This window comes from Lytechinus variegatus, chromosome 15, assembly GCF_018143015.1.
Source record: "Lytechinus variegatus isolate NC3 chromosome 15, Lvar_3.0, whole genome shotgun sequence".
Classification (NCBI taxonomy): domain Eukaryota; kingdom Metazoa; phylum Echinodermata; class Echinoidea; order Temnopleuroida; family Toxopneustidae; genus Lytechinus; species Lytechinus variegatus.
In genome coordinates, this window is record NC_054754.1 from 14,339,479 (window position 1) to 14,361,661 (window position 22,183).

At 36.4% G+C, this 22,183-nt stretch overlaps 1 protein-coding gene across 2 annotated transcripts in view; it reads right to left on the bottom strand.

Moving 5' to 3' along the window:
* LOC121429166 (rap guanine nucleotide exchange factor 1-like) overlaps nucleotides 1–19,764 on the bottom strand; it is a 43,690-nt gene extending 23,926 nt beyond the window's left edge. The window contains exons 1-2 of one of the 2 annotated variants that reach the window (XM_041626101.1): nucleotides 19,653–19,764; nucleotides 5,595–5,794 (exon numbers count right to left, since the gene is read on the bottom strand). In XM_041626101.1, coding sequence (XP_041482035.1) covers nucleotides 5,595–5,678 — 84 coding nt within the window. In that variant the 5' untranslated portion in view covers nucleotides 5,679–5,794; nucleotides 19,653–19,764. Of the gene's footprint in view, nucleotides 1–5,594; nucleotides 5,795–8,310; nucleotides 8,659–19,652 lie in introns of those variants that run through there. The other variant, XM_041626102.1, reaches the window with a different exon arrangement.
* Nucleotides 19,765–22,183: the final 2,419 nt, after the last annotated feature.

Sequence of the window (22,183 nt, forward strand, 5' to 3'; positions counted from 1 at the left end):
TACAATTTCAATTCAATTTATTTATTAGGTAAAAATCACATGAATAGATACACATTGTAAAATGTGACGAAAGCCAGCAGCTTGAAAAGTAGGGGGATCCATGACAAATAAATTACAGTGATGCTCTATAACTCAGAGAAGGTTCTGCACAGTAGACTATAGAAGATAGGGACCTGTCAATCTGGCACTATGAACACAGCATATTGCTTTCTTTGATGATTTAATAATGCAAGAGCCTATTGAAGGACAATGGCCATCATGGGGTACAAATAGGAAGTAAAGTGACCCCCCAAAAAATGACAATTGGCAGGAATTGAGAAATAATACAGATATAGACAGATAGACCAATGGATCAGAGCTAGAGTGAGGCACTAGGTGGTTTCAGACCGCCTCGAAGTTCGCCAGTTCCAGGTATTCTCTGATCGGGAAATTTACCCCGATCAGAAAATACCAGGTATTTTGGTAATGTGAAAGCAAACTACGCGTAATTCCCCCAAAAGAAAATACCCGCTAAATAGTAGGTACTTGGCGAAATTACGAGAACTTTCGTGGGGATTTTTCCAAGGTCGCAGGTATTTTGGCGATGTGAAAGCAAATTACGGGAACTTTTAGCCCAGCGTGTCGTTGGGCGCTGCGGCGTGGGTGGCTGCTGGGCTAGTGATTTTGAATCTCGCGCCTTGCCTGCTTATCAGACCATACTGCGCATGCTCGTAACTTCAGGAACTTATCCCGAAGGATGTGTTTCGGGGCGGTGTGAATGCAGGAATAATTAACGGGTATTTTTTAGCCTTACAAAGTTCTTGTAATTTAACGGGGATTCTTGTGATCGAGGCGGTTTGAAACCACCTAATGAGGGGAGAGAAGACAAGTAGGCAGGCCTATATGTTCAAGATGGCAAAGGAGGAAGAAAAGACTGTCTTACAAGAGGTTAATCCACATTTAATCCAAACTTAACCCTGAACATTTCCGGTGATTGTTGGCCAGTAGTTTCCTACCCTGCCAGTGGGGCCTTTATGGTTTTGTCATCTCTATATGCGGATTCCCAACATCAAAAATACTTTGAACAATACTTTGTAAAAACAGAATTAGTAATAATACAAATATTCCTTCATGAAATTCTTAAGTCTTTACCCTTATCCCCCCCCCCCCAAAAAAAAAGAATCTTGACAAGAAAATCTCCTTACATTTCACAATAGCCAGGCTACATGTATGAGGATTCTGTCCTTTGGTCAAAGGACACGTAATTTGTTGTGTATTGTTTGTTTAATATGAATGCTCTTGACAAGGACCAACTAAAATTGCAACATTTTAACAAACATTAAAAACAAGTCACATTTTGACATTTCTATTCCATGTTCCTGATATCTTCAGGGTTAAAAAAAAAAACTGGAGAGGATCATGTAACATTTTTCCACAAGCAAGACCAAAATATGTTATAATGGCCATAAACCTCATAATGCCAATTAACAGCTGTCGTTTTCTGAGAGTGACGATATATGTTGAGAGTTTTCAATGAAAATCAAAACAATATTTTCTGGCAAGCATGAATGGATGAGAGTCACAAATAAAAGAATTGAAGTTAACATTTCCAAGTACTTGAACACAATATTCATAGGCACTGCCCCCATCCCCCCCCCCCCAGTCATGGTCAATAATGACTAGTGTTTGCCTTGTTGATCTGTACATATCATTCCTAGGAAAGTCTATAATACATTCATTATATAAAATCATAAACAGCTGAAGCACAGATTCTTTTATTTCTACCATGTTGATATTCCCATGATTCTACATTATGCAGTAGGATTCATCACGAGGTACATGTAGCAATCACAGTCTATCATGAAATCCAGCAGAAATCAATCTCTGGTTTAGGCCCGTTTCGGGTACACGTGTACACGTGTACACGCACGGTCAAATCAGTGCACGTGTACTAAATTCCATCACCGTGTACACAGTAGCATCTGCATAAACAAGCTCACAGCCTCACATTAAATCTTAGTTCTCAGACACTGCACATGTTTTAATTACTAATATGTCAACATATTTCAATTAATCCAGAGTGAGTTCACTTCCAAAATCGCCAATTTAATCCACATTCTTTCTGGAGACTCACGTTTTTGTACCACGAAATCGGCACGAAATGGGTCTGCTCCGGATCCGGTCTCAAAAGCTCGAAAGCTTTGCTCAATCACACTCAGAGTCAATTTGAGAATCACCAATTGCGATAGCGATCATCGCTACAACTTACGTGTTATACGCTCGCACACAAGCCTACAAACAAACGCTCTTCAAATTGGCAACATAATTATGGAAATTAATCGATAACTTCAGTTACACTTATTCTGCAGCGATCTGTGCATGCATGTACGGTACAGTATACAAAATGCGCATCCACCGAGCGTCGGCGATAGCTAGGGCCCTGCACTGATTTTCTTTTGCATTCTTTATTAATTTAATGCGCTGCTAAGCCGAGTAAACTTTTAATTTGCACCAATTTTTGTGGATTGATACTTCAAACTTCTCAGGTAAGCTTTAAAGCCGTGACTTAGGCTATATAGACCCCTTTTTATGACATATTGATGCGGGTCCGTGTCGACATGAAAACAGAACTCGCTCTCAGTGTTTACAACGTGTACACGTGTACACGACCGAAAAACACGCCGTGTACACGTGCATCAAAAATGGACTTTCAAAACGGGCCTACTCTGGTTGACACTTTAACAGCAAACTTCCATTCCTCAGTTGGAGTCTCTTTGCTGGTTCAAAAAAATTGAAAAGAACATGCATGAATTCAGGAATTTACCAGGTCATGGATCGGATACTCCCATCCTTCCGATTAAAAGCTATACATGATTCAATATAGGTACTGCATGTGTCTGCAATTTCATTCAGTAGCAATTAGGTATCTTCATCCTTTTCCACCAAAGTTTAACTGTAGGTGTATCCTGGCCCTGAGTTTATACCTGAAATGCATCTTCCCTGTCCAGAATTATTCACATCAAGCTTTAATGGGCTGTCCAAAATCTTGATGGGAAAGGGGTTATAACATTTGGCAAAACAATGAAGGTCTTTTAGTTATAATGTGATAATTGAACCAGCTGAATGTTCTAGCATTGACATGATCTGCAACATGACATGGCCTGATCAACTGTGTACAGATCAATCCATGACATTAATATGGTTTGCTCCAAGGAAGCGACAATCAATCCAAACTTCTCCCATGTAAACATTCCATGTGGATGTGTAGAAAATTACCTGTAACATGAGTCGTTCGAGCTCAGCAGATTATGTATCAACCCTTCATTGAAGTGAAAAACAAGAAGTGATTTTTTCATGTCCAGGGAATAAATAGAATTAATTCATTCTTCTATTGTACATGTAAACTGGAACAAATCACATTTTCTCTTCAAATAATAGATCATGATTATCAGCTACATGGGCTTCAACTTTCTCTTAATTTCATCAGAAAGAAGCACTACTGCATTTGAGCTAAGCGAATTTAATTGTCAGTATCACAATGACCAATTAACAATGACCCAGCCGATATTAATAGTGTTTTTATAAAAAAAATCATACATCTACAGGAATGGAGTATAATTCTATGAAAATGTAGTAGGCCGAGACAGTAAGGCCTTCTCATCGGGAGGGGGGGGGGTTGCTCCAGATATAATTTCTTTATTATTCTCAATTTTTCCTTTGTGTTGCTTGGTGATGATTATGTCACTTCTCATGATATTTGCTTGAATCCAGTGCTTCCGTATCACATGCTCTGATCAAACAAGGAATTGCATTCATAGAAAAACAGTGTGATGGATTTCCCCATGTTCTCCATGTACCTATATAAATCTACTTTCCAAAAATACATTCTATGAGCCAGGATTCGCCGAAGTGTTCTGTTGTAGAGAGAAGCCGGTTACAAGAGGAATCTGAAGCATTTGTACTATCTGTGTAAGTTACATCCTGACCTTCAACTAAACAACGCAGGCCGGCGCATCTATCGGATGAAAATATACTCCAATGAAGATAATTTAATGCATAATCTTTCTCATAAGAAATCAAATGAAAATTTGTAAAAGCTCATCAGAAATGAGATTATTTCTACAAACTTCTTTAAATGTGATAACAATATGAAAATTAAAACTGTTATTATTATCCTTGGGGCCTGATGGTATGTTCCTTCCCTTTAAAGTGGAGAGAAAAAAAAACGGTGAATATCTTTATGCACTCATTATCTGTTCACAGAAAGCACTCAAGTATAGCTTGAAGGTTAACTGAAGAAATATGTTGTTTTGCATCACTGACCTTACTGACCATCAGCAACAAATATTTTTCTTTTCAAAGAAAAAGTCACAGAGAATTCCTCACACCTCAAAGAAGTTTTGTTTCCAGAATCAGAAATAGAAACAGGAAGAATTAACTTATCAACATGCCAGCCACAAACTGGCACCAAAAACTATACATAAACTCCATGGAGCTGAACATACACGTAGGAAAATCTAAGCCCCAATTCAAAGAACAAGATAGTTTGCATCTACATGTAAAACCTCAGTCACATAATTTCCCCTACAGCGGCTGTACGGGAGTCGAAAGCAACCATTTTAACATTTTTTAAATAAAAATGAATAAAACGGCTGTTTTTTACTCGCTGTACGACTGCCATAAGGGAAAGAATTGTTTGTACAGTATGACTTGAAAGTTGAAGAACCATTAGGAAAACACTCATACACAACAAAACCCTTTTTTTCTAAAAACCTTATGCAACTTCTCACACTTCCTTATATAAATATTGCAGTCAGAACATTCAAACAAACTTGGCCCTTTGAAACAAGAAAGCGATAACCTCGGAACGAACATTGAACTTTCGGGTCCAACTGGCACAATATTTGTTTAACTTCTGAATAATGATATCGCTTCTACCTCATTGAGTTTGATACATGTAATGGGAGTCTATGGAGATAGACTGACATGGCATGTACAATACAACACAACGAGGGAGACCTCTATACTGGTGTGACGATGACCCTTCAAGAATCTTCATTGTATCAGACTCGCATTATGTAGAGACCCGCTGAGAAAGAGGGTCATGTGTTGATGCAAGTGTCTGGTTGCTTGAAGGGGAGGGGGATTCAAAGACTGAAACTCTTAAAGCCTGGTCACACTGCCCGAGCGTTGTTGGAGTGGTCATGGAGCGTAAGGGAAAGAGAGTCAAATATTGCTCACAACATTTGGGGAAAAAATTTTAAAAAAGCGAGCGGTGATGATTTTTTCTCTCCGCTCCACGACCGCTCAAACAACGCTCGGGCGGTGTGACCAGGCCTTTACACAAAAATAATTTTTTTTTTTCGTTGAGGACCATTCATGGTAATGTTGGTCCCTTTTTCAGTTAAACCCACAGAAGTTTTTAGTATGCGCCATATAAATTGACTTCACCATAATCAGTATCATTATTATACCAAAATTTGTTTGGTGAAGATAGTTTATGTATGCGTGACAGAGGACTAATGCAACTACCGGCACATTACTTATGTTTATAAAGTCCTTACAAAGAGGACATGTTATAACATTATAACAATTTCAAAGAAGGTGACCTTTACCTTATCAACACCGACTTTCTTCGGGGTCTCGGGCTGCGGCAGTACCGTTTCCTTCGTCCCACGACTCATTTTCCTCTTCGCCATGTCGACGAAGCTCTTCTTACGGGTCACACGCTCACTCGGGGAATCTGATGAACCGCTATTCCGATGTTTATTCCGGTTCTTCCGAGGTAGCGGAAGGGTGTTGAATTTATATTTATCTGTGAAGAAGATGCAGGAGGGAAAAAGGAGAAAAGGAAGTTGGTTTAAGGTGTCTCAACATCATACAAAATATAGACTAGACTAATATTTTAAAACCAAATAAGGAAATAATCATATTGACAGATATATATCTGTGGTGATTATATACATGAAGGATGTATGCAACACATGCACTCTAAACATTTCTCGGATTAGAAATAAATCTCATCAGACTTGAAGTCCAAACTAAGATGAAATATATTTGAATCATTGATCAGAAAATTTCTGATCAATTTCTGATTCTGTCAGATTCACTTTAAAATCATATCATGGCTAATCACTCACTTCAATATCAATTTCTAATGTAGAGAAATCAGAGTTTAAGTACTTTATATTAAGGAAACAATGTTTTGTTGCCCTGTACAATGTAGGTTGTTATCAAAGCATGGGCATATTTTATTCAAAAAGCCAACATCAAATAAAATACATCACAAGATATATTGCACTCACAATATATAAAGAACCCACTCCTACACACTTGTTAACAAAGAGTTGCAATAGATCAAACATTGAAATGATGCAAAATACAGAACATAAATTATGAAGAGCTCACGCAAACAGAAGTTACTCTTTTACACCGGTTGCGTCTTTGTTACCTGTATTAAACTTGACAGCCAGTTAATATTTGACCAGAATAACACAAGGAAATGGTTGAATTACAACACACACCCACTTGCATGCACTATCTATAAATTGCCACAGTATGAAGTCCATAATAATTTGTTGAATCCTTTCCAATCTTTGTAGACAATACGTGGTACCATTGCCAGACGTGGTATCACTGCCAGACGTTGTGTCATTCTTGGCTTCGCACATTCTATTGGTGCATCATACATTGTTTTTGCCAACTTCACAGGGCAACTAATGAAATGTCTGATCATCAGTGTAAACATTTATCATCATAAATGCTACCAATATATCCATATGCCATACAAAGAAGTATTATTAGCAAAATGTTGAGAGTAAAATGTTTTCCCTGAAGTGCAATCCTCAAAGGAATATCCGAATGTAGATTCAGAAGATCCAGAACAGTTGACATTGTTTGTACTTATGAATCATCACATGTTTTTAACAAGGAAGTTATAAAAACAGAAGGGAAAATTATGTACAAAAGAAAGGAATTGATTTCCTTTCAAAATCTTTCACCACACACAATTTTAAATCACATAAACTCCTCATTTCCTTTGTCCTGTTACTAGTATTTAGCCAACCAAGATTTAACTTGAATAAAGAAATCTTGTACATAACTACCTTCCTCTTCAAAATGTTTTCTTGTACAATAATGTAACTACATTCCTCTTCAAAATGTTTTCTTAAGATCTGACATAATCTCTCCCATTAACTTTCAAATAAGGATTCCAATGCAAAAATAACAACACGCATATAAGTTAAAGGGTTATATGAACAAAACACATAGGCCTAACTGCACCATGTAAAGTTCTCTGGAATAGCAAATGAAAAAAGAAACTTTAGCAATTCATTTTCATTCTCCAACAAATATTCATGTCCCAAAACTTACAAACAAATAATTAGTTTGTACATCTAGGCCACCAAATATCAGATCACTTCCAGCTTCTAACTGTCCATAAAAGCAAGCAAGTGCAATGTCCTCACATTAAGAAACTAGCAGTCTCTCAACAAAGTTGATATGTCCCTTTAATCCTGACAGGCATCTCGTACACAAACTCTCTCCTGCTCACTTCCACAAACGTCACCAATAGGCTCCTGTTACAATCCTGCACCAGTGACACTGACGGTGCTTTGGACGATTGGCTGCCCCAAAGAGTGGTACCCTATGAATGGTATGCCGTTCAAAAACAGATCGTGATTCAGCAAGCGATCAGGACCAAAGCCCTCTGTGGCTGTACGTCACAAGTAAACCTCACCTACATGGGTCAACCTTGTTTGATTAATCATAAATGTAAACAGGCAACAACAGGAGCGCAATCACAATCCGCTGCCATGATTAAAAATAGTGTCAAGTAGTATGATATACATGTAGGTTCAGACCATACTACAGTGTACTTCTATGAATTGTGTGACGAATCTGAGATATCATAAGTGTAAACAAACTTGTGCTATGATCCGCTGCACAGTGCAATGCAAAAGCATGAAGGTGTAGTGGGCTGTAGGGCTTGGCGAAAAAACATTCACCTACAGTTCTTCATGTTCATATTCAATTCTCTGTAACCATACAAGTTGTGCTCTGAGTAGAGCCTAAGCTACTCATCTGGAAGATAAGTTTGGGAAGCCAATTCCTATATTGTAACTGTATAAGTACGAGGCTTCTACGAGAAGCGAATGTGATGCAATAATGCAACAAACAGGTGCAATGCAATGTCACATCATCTGTATAAAGAATGCGTTACATGATCCCTTGAATCACAATAAAACTTGTTTCCTATCCTGTAACAGAATTTTCTCCTAAAGCTCTGCAATTAAAATACGATTAACGGTACAAATAAAATGATCATACCTGTATGAGCGTATAGCAAACTTCCCTTTCTGAGTGATAAAACAAAAACAGTGTAGCCTATTTCAATTGAATGCCGTTGATCATACTAATTCCAACTTATCCTCCCAAAACTATCATATTGATAATTTCAATCACTATTTTGTTGCCATTCATCAAGTCACTACACTGTAATATTAAATGCTGAAGAAAAGTGTCTGGGATGCAGAAGAGTCCAAGTGAAAATGCACTTCAGTGACTTCACAATGATATCATGAACAGATTCAGTGCAGAACTATAAACGATCGACAGGAAATGACTGGAAGTCTGTGTGATTGAACAAAAATCTGTCACATGCTCACCCACCCAAAGCAAATTCACTGTCTGTGACAAAGTTCAATAGCACAACTAGCCCACACAATTGTGCATTTCTATATTGCCTATTTCGTCACAATACGTGTACACAAAGGCCCTGAATATTGCATTGAGGTTTCGCACTTGACTGAAGTACAGAAAGTATTCAAAAATATATTTTTATTCATTGCTATGTTATCTCGCATAACTGGTTCAGGGTAATTTATCCAAATTAAGTAGGCCATTGCAATGCAGCCAAAACAGTAAAGTAGGCCATGTAACAAAACTTTTAAGTATTGACTATTTTTTAAATTTAGAATATTGGTACATGTTTTACTCGGAGTGGTTTAGAAATACTGAAAAAGAATGAATTGATAGAAAGTCCCAGAAACGATTTATTCAAAGAACCTGTATGAGTAAACAAGTAGAAGTCTTCACTAGATTTGCAATACCAGATAAATGGATCAAGACGACAATAGATGCTTGTTCTCTCTACTGACATATGTACAAAATGATTATTAAAATTTGAGATAAAGTCTATACTCATCATCAATGTATTATAAACTAGATGTGTTTTAACTTGAAACGATTCAATATACTGGTATATACCAATACCTTGATCACCTTTCACTGTTAACTCGGCAATATTCAGAAAGTTCACTTCAAACACCACAAAATGACATCCTGTGATTTCGAGCACATTAGTACACAGACCTTTTAATTCTCGAATGAAGAAATGCGAGCAACGATTCCCTCATTAATACACCTGCCTAATCACCAAGAACATTAATCCTGAGGTATACCCCATATAGCTATAAATGTAAAATTCCTCTCCCACTTATAGATCAGCTAGGGAGGCTAACAGCCACAGACAGGAGACTTATGACTGTTTCCTGAGACGTCAAAGAAATGCCGAGCGGTGAGAGAGCTGTCTGTCGTGTGTCTGCAAGGAGAGGAGGAATCGACGTAGCTTCCGCGGTGGGTCGGCCGTTGCTGAACCAGCCTCAAATCAATGCAATTACGAAAGATTAGTTAGAGTCTGAGTGTGTGCGGTATTCCCTTGGTGATTGTGAACTGGTTCTGAAATAGAGCTGGGAGGATGTTTGATGATGAATGCCAAGAATTAAACTGGAAATTAATGGGTTGATCAAGCAGTTATGTGAACTCCTTTGTAAAGAGAACTTTGTCAAATTAATACTGCTTTCATGGTTTCGGATGCCACAAAAGGCCACTTGATTAAACCCCACTCTCATCCCAACCCCCCATTTCTCTTTGCAGTAAATATTGTAACACCTCTTTAATGTCAATGATGTACACAAAATAAAAAAAAATGATTATACTGCTTGCACTAGAAACAACTCACAATTTGTTTTTTGTTTTTGTTTTATAGTTGTGGCAGAAATATTGTAACAATAGACTAGTGATACCAGTAGTAAGAACTGCAATCAGTATTAAGGAGTAAATCGAAAGTAGTAATTAGTAAGTGGTAAAGAAGTAATCATAAGTATTAACTAGAAACTATAACATAGTAGGTAGGCCTGCTAGTAAGAAATTAAAAGGGAAAGATATAGCAGTAGTAAGAAGTATGTAGTATATAAAAAGTAAAGTAGGGGGAGCACTGCAGCAATTTTTTTTTTTTGCAATGTCTTTGTACTTGACTAATTACATGTATGCTCATAATTATAATTAAAATCAATGATAATTATTTCAACAAGATATGTAATTACTGAATTAATGAAGTATCTTTCACACGGGTCTTCCTCTTTTTTATCATCACACAAGTACAAAGTTTATTTCAGCAGAAATCATTGTGACTGATCACACGTTTCATCGCAAAGTGATAAGTTGGCGAATAAAGCACCAATTGTATTTTTAGAGCCTGAAATGAGTAAGAAGGAAATATGAAATTTATGACTAATTATTATTGTGTGTGTGGAACTCAAAATGGAACCGGATGATGTCAGTGGCTGGCCCATTTCTCCAAATAAAGTAATACCATAATAATATACATTATGATCCAATTAAAATTCCTTTGAATGTGAAAATGTAATGTTCTAGGTATCTCACCGACCATGCATAGGCTTACTGCTCAAGTTAATTCCTCTGCTTTCAAGAATGAAAAAGTAAATACAACATTTCTCCTTATCAAGAGATATCATATCATAAATATTATTCATCTCTAAAAAATGTTATATCACAGACTAAACATACTTAATATCAAATATATTTAGTTCATGGATAACCCATGATTATTCCAGTATATTAATTTACATCCATAGTTCAATAGAATAGTGATATCACTGTACTTATCTATATGACTACCATAAAATGAAGTGTTAAAATATACAATTATGATCTTCTAAAATTCTGTTGAAAGTCACCTAGACACCTAATGTAGAGTTTACATGGATCATGCACGTACATGTTTAATATTAAAAGCGAAAGAAAATAAAAGGTCACATTGTTTCTCCAAATAAAGTGATATAAACGTCATAATTCATATACTTCTTCATAAAGAATGATATCATTCATAAAGTACATCAAACTTTGATTAATGCATATTGCAGCGATCATGAAAGGATTAACTTCCGGTGGAAAGAAACGAAACGGAAAGACAAAGTTGGCAAATTGTGGAATTCATTTTGAACAGGAAATTCATTATTATTCATTATCTGTTACTGGACAAGAATTATTTATGCTTCAAATCTGAATTAAAAATAACCTTCAGGTTGGTCATAAAATGAGATAATTATTCAGAACCAATGTCCAAATTATATTATATTTTATTATTTTGTTTTACTCTATATTCAAATAGATACATTGTATATAAAGTAAAATGCAATATTTAAAAAATGTCAGACTAATATCACAGATTCAAGATTAAACATACAGATTTTTTTAATGAGATTCTATGTTTGATCCATCAACTTTGTATACTGAATCAGGAGATCATTATTACATTATATTACTTTATCATGCTTTTTTTCTCCCTTTCTTTCAGTCGTAAATTCTGGTTAAAAGTTTAGTTTGGGTAATTTGCAATCAACGTTCCAGTTTTTCTTAGTTTTGATTTTAATCTGTTTCTTCATATTGATAATCTAACTCTAATGAATTAAAAGAGATTCTTTGAATACCACATGGACAATTTATTAAAAATTTTGAAAACAATATGAGATAAATAAAAAGTGAAAACCAAAAGTTTTTCTTGCTATAATCACCATGCCATCTTATATGAAACATTTGAACGCACGCGATCAAAAAATTAGTAACTAAAAACAAACATTCTGTCCGAAGCACCCACATAAACAGTTTCGTGGAAAGCGATAGGATATATAGCTTCATCTCAAACTTTCTTCTCTGTTTTAGGCTATACTTCCTGCTCGAGAACTTCAGCGGACGTGGAGGGTGTTCCTGGCTTCCTATCTCACTTTCCTATGGCAGCAGGAAGTCCATCTCTTACTGATTTCAATTAAACAACGTATCCTATTTAGCATTGTATTGTCTTATTGATAGTATTCAGTTGTATATTGGGTACTGCCGTACTGGGTTTGGGTAGCATCTGATTCAAATTCATATATGAAGCTTCTGTATGGGTACAATAATGTGAATATGTTGGGCTTATACATGTATCATTTTACATTCACATATCACAACTAAATTCTTTGAGAATACTTGAATTGCAGACTTGAAGTTGAGGACATTAATACTGCCCTGTCTCAGTGATATTTTTATGTTTATTATAAATGAAGGCCCTTTGAACACTTTTTTACAAAAATTACTGGCTGCATATATCAAAAAGCAGTACAAAGATTATGCCTACATCCTGAAATTTTCAGCCCATGCTATCTTTCAGTAGCTGGTTTTATACAAACAAAAAATATAAAATGCATGTTATGCTATCTTGTCTTTCAATACATATATTCAATAATGTTAAGTAAATGCAAGGAACTCAGCCCTTTGCTTGATAACCCTAACCCTATTTCAAGCCAAGGTACAGGATATTCCAGCAAAAACGCAACTTGAATATTTGTGTTTGTAGCAACACCACCTTAAACAATTGCTACGTGAAGATAGGATATTTTTTCATAGTGGAAATCATATTTACTTCCAACAAGATTCAATTCATTTTAATAGCACTACCCATTTGTAGTATCAGCTGTTGTTGACATTTGCTGCTATTCATCACTCTTTGATGTGGCCAAGTTCAACACACTTTTAATCATGGAGACAGAAGTTTTACCTCCGTGGTTTAATGCATTGGATACAATACAGTGGAACAAACTGAATATACATGTACTCTCTTGTCTCCTCCTGCAGAATGATCCAGTGTGACCAGTCACACCACTGAAACTGACACCAATCCAACTGATGGAATGTCATTGGTAATAATGCAACAGCTTGGTTGGCCTGGGGTCGGTTTGACCAGTGTGACTGAAGCATCAATGTGCAACCAATCTGATAGTACACCATAGCTGGCGAGTACAAGCTCCATGAATTGAAACATGTCCAAAGTGGTCTTGATTTTCATTCTACCAGGGGGCCATTTCATTAAGCTGTTCATACATGTAAGTTAAGAATGATTTTAAGAACGACTGGTGAACCTTTCTTCGCGCCCATCGCCAAGGAATATACCATTTCCACAAGAAAGGATCACCTGTTGTTCTTAGAGTCACTCTTAACTTACAATCAGCTTTATGAAACACCCACTAGGACCCTGAATGGAACTGTGTACTTGACCTTCTTAAAATGACAGCAAGTTGGAACTTGAGGTTTCTTGGGCCCCCTAAAAACTTGGGTCAAATGTTGCCATCTGGTGCAAGTTCAAACCACCACCTTTCAAATAAAACCTAATTAAAAGGCGTTGGGATTTACCTATCCTTCACTACATGATACAGAGACAGCGTAACGTCAGGCTCATACAAAGAAAGTGGAGGGGCACCGAGAGGGTTTTTTTTTTCTTCTTTGTCCGAGCCTGATGTTGCACCACCTCTGACATGATAACTTCTTCTGAACTATTACACTCTAAAAAATTGAATGTTAAATCAACATTTAAAAGGTTGGAGGAGTGACAACCTTTTCCAAATGTTACATCCAACTTTGTATAAAGCTAAATCCAACATTTTAAGTGTTGGGTAGAACCATTTAAAGTGGTAAATGCAACATTTAGAAAATGTTGTCACTCCTCCAACCTTTCAAAATGTTGATTTAACATTCCATTTTTTAGAGTATTACATCAACTTTGACTAGGTATGGGTCGAGGGGAATCCCAGAAAACTGACCGGATCTAAATAAAGGTACATGGCCATAATATCCATTTGTTTTTTCCAACGGCCTTCATGGTAATAGATGACAGTAAATATTTCCTTGTTTTGGATATAATCTGCAACATAAATACACCATATTGACCACAAACCCCTTTATTCTTTGACATCCAACCGGTACATCAATACTATTCATTTGCACTTGAGGTTGACAGGTAAATAAAAATATTTATAAATAGAATTCAAGCATGAAAATAATATTTAAATATGAAGGGCATAGTGACAGAGAAATCTGTTTATTTCTCTTCGAAGTTTTAGGATGTTTCTCCATTTACCTTATCAACCCAAATTTTTTGTATTTCTCCTCATTCTTTTACCTTATCAATAACTATCCAAAAGGTCCATATTATCCCACAGAAGTGCAAACAGAGAAATTAAACACACTTTCATAAAGCTTCATCCATAAAAACAAAGACCAATAGGCATTTACGCTTTACTTTTTACTTACTCTCGATGCCCCCACCCCCATTTCCTGTTTTCTTTCCGACCCCTTCTTATTTTTGTAAAAATCTAAATTATCACACAGATATTAAACACAACAGCACATATTCGGTTGTTCAAGTTTGGTCAACTCATTACTACTTAGATGACCAGCTAGACCAAACGTCAACATGATAAAACAATATTTTTCACCTTCATCAAGCTCTCAATATACCCTTTCCCTGTCAAGTCAGAAAAAAAATCACTTCAGCCAGTTTCATACATGTCCATCAACACATAGCAATATTCTAACACCTCTTCCTCCTCCCACCCCCCCCCCCCCCTCTCCATCCCTCTATTCATCACCCCCCCCACCCTCTCCTAGCCAACCATATCTTCCCACTCACCTAGTCTTTTAATACAAGTTCTAGGCCTCATTAAGTTTGACCTTTAAAGATGGATCAGTTCTTCTCCCTCTAATTACACAACCATCTGAATTTCTAGAAGTTCAGCAGAGTATATCAAGTTAATGTGAAATATGTCATTGAAAAATGATATACTTTTCAGATGGATATTTTTTCAGAACTTCTCCACATGGTAAGTCATAACAGAATCTTGAATTAAAGGTAAATGCTAGTTTTGGTAACGATATAAAAATGAGTTTGTACAGATTCCAATGAAATGACCACCAAAGTGTCTGTTTGTATAAATAAAACGCATGTGCCAACGGATTCTGAAAGAAATTGTGTAATTGCTGAGAAATCAGCAAATAAGCACAGGATTCGGGTAGAGCGTCAGGCCTGACGCTCTAAGCAATAATTATACATTGTCCCACGTGCGCTTATCTGTGTTGGGGATCTTCGGTGTGAACATTTTTCAGCGTAGATTTTAAGATTTCACAAAGTTCAGTTAATGTAACTGTTCCAGATCTAGATCCTCAATGATATACTGACAATTAAGCCTTGTTTTAGAGACTTTCTCATGAAATCAGTGTTTACTGCAACTACTGGAATTTCTCTTTAATCATTCAGATGGCATAGTCTACATGTAGATGAAATATATCTTGTATTTATTTTGTTTGTTTACTTCATGTTCAACATGTCTTCAATTAAACCAAAATAGTCATTTATAATTAGAGTAAAATCTTTTTACATAACCATAAAGTTATTACGATACCAGTTAGAAAAGGGCCAAACTCAAGAATAATGGACATCACCTGGCTGGTAGAAGGACTTCATTCCAAATATAATCATTTCATAAAACTTAATTTAAGTGTGCTCTTCTACAAGTTGGCTGAAAAATATTCACATAATGGCTACACAGAAAACACAACACCTATCTACTTTATAAACATTTCTTTGAGCATTAAAAAAAATACAAGATGGCATTACAACCAACCCATGTATGGTTTAAAAAGAAAGTGAGAAGTGCATGTACTTTACAAAGCTAGTGTCGTTTTGAATCTAAACCTCATCACCTCTTCAGATGCAAGTGGTTATTTAAATCATACACATGAAGACAGGGCTAATGTCCTTCTTGTCCTCAACAGGTGCCACCTTATATGAGATGCTGGGTATGAACTTGGCTCACAGCATGGAAAATGGTTAGGATTTTTTTTATAAGGGCAGAAAGTTTTTATTAACATTGTACTTTCTTGAGGTGAGAGTGACCCCATCTCATGGTGTGCTTTGCAGGAAATATAGGAGGATGATATTTGTGATGATATTAACTTCCCACATCTTAAAGGTTTGATCAGGCAAAGAATTCCCCAACTTCTTATCGATTAGCATCATTTCCAACATCACACAACACGAAAAACAAAATACCAAATTAAAAAAAAAATCTACAATTTTGTTCCCCACTACCCCACTAATATATGAATCAATTTATGGTTAAGTTAAGCACTTTAGAAATATTTCACTGATACTTCATTCATATTTCAAGGTTAATAACACAAGATGAACTTCGTGGACATGCCAATACAATGAAATTTACAAAGTGCCTTCATCATCAATAACATCAACAATAAATCTACAATATTTTAATATTTCCATTTTCTCCACCCATAATTCAGCCCATAAACAGCATTGATGTGGCACCCAATTAAGTACTGGGAAAGCAATGAGTTGAACCATGGAGATACAATGAATTCCTGGTAGTGGGCTTTACCTAGAAAATAAGAATTTCATTTTCTTGCAATGACATTCACAACTGTACAAGGAAACTGAGATGAAATTCAGTGAAAGTACCGAATTGTAGATTGCAAAGTCCAATCAGCAAAACAGAATCCCCTGCAAAATTTTAGTTTGTGCATACATGTACAGCGCGTCCCAAAAAAAACTATACACTTTTGAAATGGCCGCCAAATAAAAAATCTAGCACTTTGGAGAAAAAGACTCTCATATATGGATAGCCAATGAAGTCAACTTTCAAATGACACCAAAAAGTTGGAAAAATATTAATGCTTGAGAGAGCACTGCCCACTGAAACAAAGGGTATGAAAATTAGGGTGGGCTGGAATTAGCCTTCCAATTTATTTCAGTTGTTGAGAGGCAAATCATTTCGAACTTACAAAGTTAAGGGCGTTGTGATAAATTAATGATCAACCTTGATCAGTTTTGATAGCTTAAGCAAATTTTTTAAGTTATTAAATTGAACTTTTATGCATGAGTGAACACAAATTACACTTTTGGAGCAGCATTTCAGCTTTATCATTTGGATCTCTTTTGGGGCAGCATTTCAACTTTATCATGACGATCTCAGCAATGTGTTCATGGGAGTCGGCCAGTCGGGAGAATAGGGGGTGAGATAGGGCTTAAGTGGGAGAATTAGGTTGATGGAATAAGGGTCAACAGAACATTCAGCCCCGCCCCCTCCCTCTTTCCCACCCTCCCCTCCTGTTGAGAGACTGATGGCTATTCTTATGTACGCGTGAAGTCCAGAGCAGAATGTTGGTTTAATGATTAATTCTGAATTAGGGCATCAACTTTTTCCTATCAATCATTCAATCAACAATTTATCAGTAAATTAACTCATTTAATATGCAATATGATCAATAAAACATTCATTTTTTTCCAATTTATTATTTCATTAATCATCATAATCATTAATTTTTTTGGGCAATCATTCAAACTGACCATCAGCCACCGGTCACTTGGCAGTTAAGTTTTGAAAAGGCTATACAATCCGGGAGATGAGACAGAGAGAGGGGGGGGGGCTGGAAAATGGAGGTGAAGAGGAGAGGGTACCTATGACTTTTAATTTGTAAAACGGCAAAAGGAAGAGGAATGCCCTTTTAACCAAGTCTTAGCATACCTCGCCCTCTTGCTTGTAACAGGTACATGTACCATCACGTTACTCTGACTCTCATGAACACACTTCTGATGTCCAGAAGATGAATATGCTACACTAAAATTGCATTCCTTTTCACTCATGCAGTACATTTCAATTGAGTAATTCATGAAATTTGCCTATTAAAACCAAAACTTATCTCACTCATGAATAGCAGAACACCCTTAGCTTTGTAAGTTCCAAAGGACTAACCTCTCAAAAAACTGTATGGCTAATTCCTGCCCAGCCTAGCCAAGCTTAGTCTCCCAGGAGGAGAGAAGTGGGGGGGAGGGGGTAGAGATGGAGGGAGGGTTGCTAAATGTTCTGTTGACCTTAAGCCCATCAACTTACTTCACCTACCTAAGTCATATTACCCCCTCTTCTCCTGACTGTCATGAACACATTGTTAAGATCCACATGATCCACATGATAAAGCTGCGCTAAAAATTGCAATTCATGATCACTCATGCATTAAATTTCAATTTAATAACGTATGAAATTTTCACAAACAACAAATTGATAACATCTGATCTTTAACTCACCAAATAACCTTCAACTTTGCAAGTACCAAACAAAACATCTGAAAGAAATTGGAAGGCTAATTCCAGCCCACCCTAATTTGCATACCCTCTGTTTCAGTGGGCAGTGCTCGCTCAAGCATGAATAATTTTCCAACTTTTTGGTGTCATTTGAAAGTTGACTTTATTGGCTTTCCAAATCTATAAGTCTTTTCCCCCAAAGTGCTACATTTTTTATTTAGCGGCCATTTCAAAAGTGTATAGTTTTTTTTGGACGCACATGTATATACTATGGTTGGATGATACTGTATAAGCAAATCACAAGGTTCCGAAATTTTCGCAGGTTGTTGAATTTACGATCGGAAGATGTACCAAACACTTCCATGGCATTTCATAGAAGCAAAAATAGTGCAAAACCTGTGCAAAAATATATTCCTAAAAGCCCCCATGCTGACGTGTCTGCTGTACATAAATATGTCCCTGTAAAAAAATGTGTGTTAGGAAATAATTTAGGCTCTGGTTTTGTTTGAGAAATAAAAAAGTGAAATTCTAGCTAACTTTTTGAATTACTAAACTTTAGTTTTCTCAACCTTATTTTTTGTACATATATAGCTGCATATCTCAATTTTTAACCACACAGGATGTTTGCAATAGCAAAGCTTTGATGTCGGGGACATTGGCACTGATTACTAAATATGTCAATATTTTCTAGTGTTGTTAAATTTGCGGCTGATCAGCAATTCGCGAAAAATAAAACCCTGCAAAAGAAACAGTACACAGTATTACTAGGTGTGAAGATGAAAATGAACAATAGTTCAGTCAAGAGATGAACCAGCAACAAGTCAACATATATGCCTAAGTTGAAATGAGACCTAAGAATTGGTGATTTCTTTTTAGATTCATATGAATGAGATTACAATTTATATTAATGACAAAATGCATTCATGGTATAACCACGACTTGATCAAGGAACTTGACCTAATGATAAATAATATCAGGCATAAGACCAGGTAGTGACACCATCATTAGACATTGGCGGCAGAAGCCAAAAAATTTAGGGGGGTCCCCCCTGAAATTTTGGGATGGGCACAGGTTAAAAATTGGACAGGCAAAAAAAAAAGGTTATCAACAGAAATTTTGGGGGCCTCCCCCACCTCAAATTTAAGGGGGACAGGACCCTCCCCCCCTATGTCATTAGATACCAGGCAGGTACATGTAGGCATCAACTTAAATCCTACCTAACATTTCAATTCTTCCAAGTCTATACAAGAAGACTGATCCATCAATAGTCTCATGTACATGTACATTAAGTACAAAGAGTAGATCAACGACTTGATCAAGAAACTTGATTTTCAAAATTAGACCATAACCTTGCAAACGTCTTCAGACAGCATGAAAGACACTCAATCATTCTAAATCCTACCTGACTGATACTGTTTGTCCAAGTTGTCAAGAAACACACCTGGAGAACGTCCAAAGAAGCTGACCAAATCCCATAGTCACCTGATCAAAGCTGGAGTGCATACACAATAACTTGTAAACATCCGAATGGAGATTGTGGACCACCACGGACTGAAACCTGAATGCCGGAATTTGACTCTGAACCACGTACAAAATGTACATGTAGTCACTAGAGGGCTCACTTCATTGAACAAGATCCAGCAAGGTTGAGCAGTGTGATAAGGATATTAAAGGTTGTGCATGGTCCTACAGAAACCGTGGATCTCACGAACAATTCCCTTGTGAAATGTACTCAGTACCATGCATAATTGCATATTATATTTTTTGGCTGGACAGGGGAAACAAAACAAGACTATGTCGAACCCTTAACTAATTTCATAGCACATATTGATGTTTCAAGCACACTTAAATCTGTAATTTCTTCCTACACATGCCAAATAGATTAACTGGCAATGTTTTTACTGGAAAGAAAAGTATCTTTTTAAAAGGATATATGATGCCATTTTTCATATTCATTCCTGTAAGTGCCCAATTCCATGACTATGCTGTTCTTTTTATCCTGGAATATGACAATTGTAATAAATTATTCTAAATTGCTAATTGCTCATATCTAATGATTTTTTCACACAATTGTATTATGTTATATTGCAATGTAACGAATAACAAATTGAAATGATTTTTTATAGTAATCCTTCCACCTGGTGGTATCTATAGTATTTTGTAAAAGTGTATGCCCAGTACACAAGTTTCTATGCTTCAAGACAGGCACAAGAAAATGAGGGAGGTGTTAAATTTTGGTTCGATCGACTGATTCTTTTACATCCATTTATCTTTGGAGTCTCCAGCTCATCGACAACACCCCCACCCACCTTCTAATTCTCTCTTCATCCTCGTTCTCTTAAAAGACATCCTCTCTGCTGAATTATGGCATTGAATTCCATAGATGCTTGAGGCAGAGGATGCCACTCTAGGCTCCCACTCTGGCCCTATCCATTACCCTCTCTTCCCAGACAGCCCAGCTCCAGAGGGAAACGGTTGCCATGACAACAGGGATGCTGCTGGGATAACGTCATCATCACCGCCACCTTCTTCATTGGTACCATCCTCCCTGGTAGGGACGATGAGAACCATCGCTCATCTGCAGACCAAGTTTGACAAACGGGAGTCCAAACTGGGTGAAGGATTGGCGAGGGATGGGAGCTAGAGGTTTTACATTACTAGTGTTTGAGATCTGTCTTGAGTATTGACCCCATGGAATACGCAACTGAAAATAGGCTCCAAACTGTATTTCACTTGTAATATCTTTGTCTTACCAATTTTCTTTTTTTTTCTTTGTATATCTGAGAATCAAATTCAATTCATGAATAATGAAGAACTAAAAATAAACAATGACTCTGAAGCATTGAGAAAACATAATTCTATGTAAACTACAGAAACATTGAACAGAGACTTGTTTACTTGCCTTTTATGAATAACTTTACAAAAATAAAACAAGGATTTTCCCTGATGAATAGATATCTGAATTATACAATAAAGCTTCTCCTCACTTTCAATGAAAAAGTGATTTTACTTCCCATATTAAAAAAGAAGGTCATAATTTCAATTCTCTCGAAGAGATCAAACAAACTCTTTGAGCACAAAGCAGAGTACATTATACTTTATAGTCTGTAGTGAAAATCAAATGTAATATATGTGATGTTTGTAAGTGATCCATTTAGATATTCTAAAACACAGCTGATATTAAGCAGTGGGATTAGAAGCTTTCAGGGGATTAATCATCTTCACTGAAAACACATCAATCATTGGGCTAAAATTCTTCCTCACAAATCTATATAAATGACATTGATTAGTTTAAAGGCAGTGCAGACTAATATAATCAAGATTAATAAGTTATTTGTAGCAAAAGAGGACTCTAGTAAGATTGTATTCTGTCTGCTATGATTTAGGCCTATGAATTGAAAATATAGGAACACATTTTCACCAACTCTGCAAATGGGATTTTTGATTTTCCTATAATTATGAGGAAACTTAAGTAAAATCTCCATCTTTGAAGACTTTCCTTAACTTGTACTTAACTTTACATTTGCTTTGTATGCAAGATCTTGTAAAAAAAGAGCATTCTGAAAGTGAAATTACTAAAATTAAAGTAATATTTAAAACAATGCTATTTTCATTTCATAAAAATGAATGAATTTTCTGGGAAAAGAACATTTGTATATAAAAGTTAACCAAGCTTTCCCATCTGATCATTTACAACTTGGACAATACCATATGAACATAGCTAGCGTCCTCCCAAAAGCAATCAACAACCCCCTGCAGTTTGGATCATCTGTTACTATTTTTCTTGCATGCTGAAACAAGCAACATGTCATACATACTACAGGCCAACACATCTCCTTTATTCCTACTCGAACATGAATGTGAATTGTACCAATGCCTTTAAACAGTTCTTGCATCGGAATGCATCATGGGACAAAATTCTGGTATAGATAT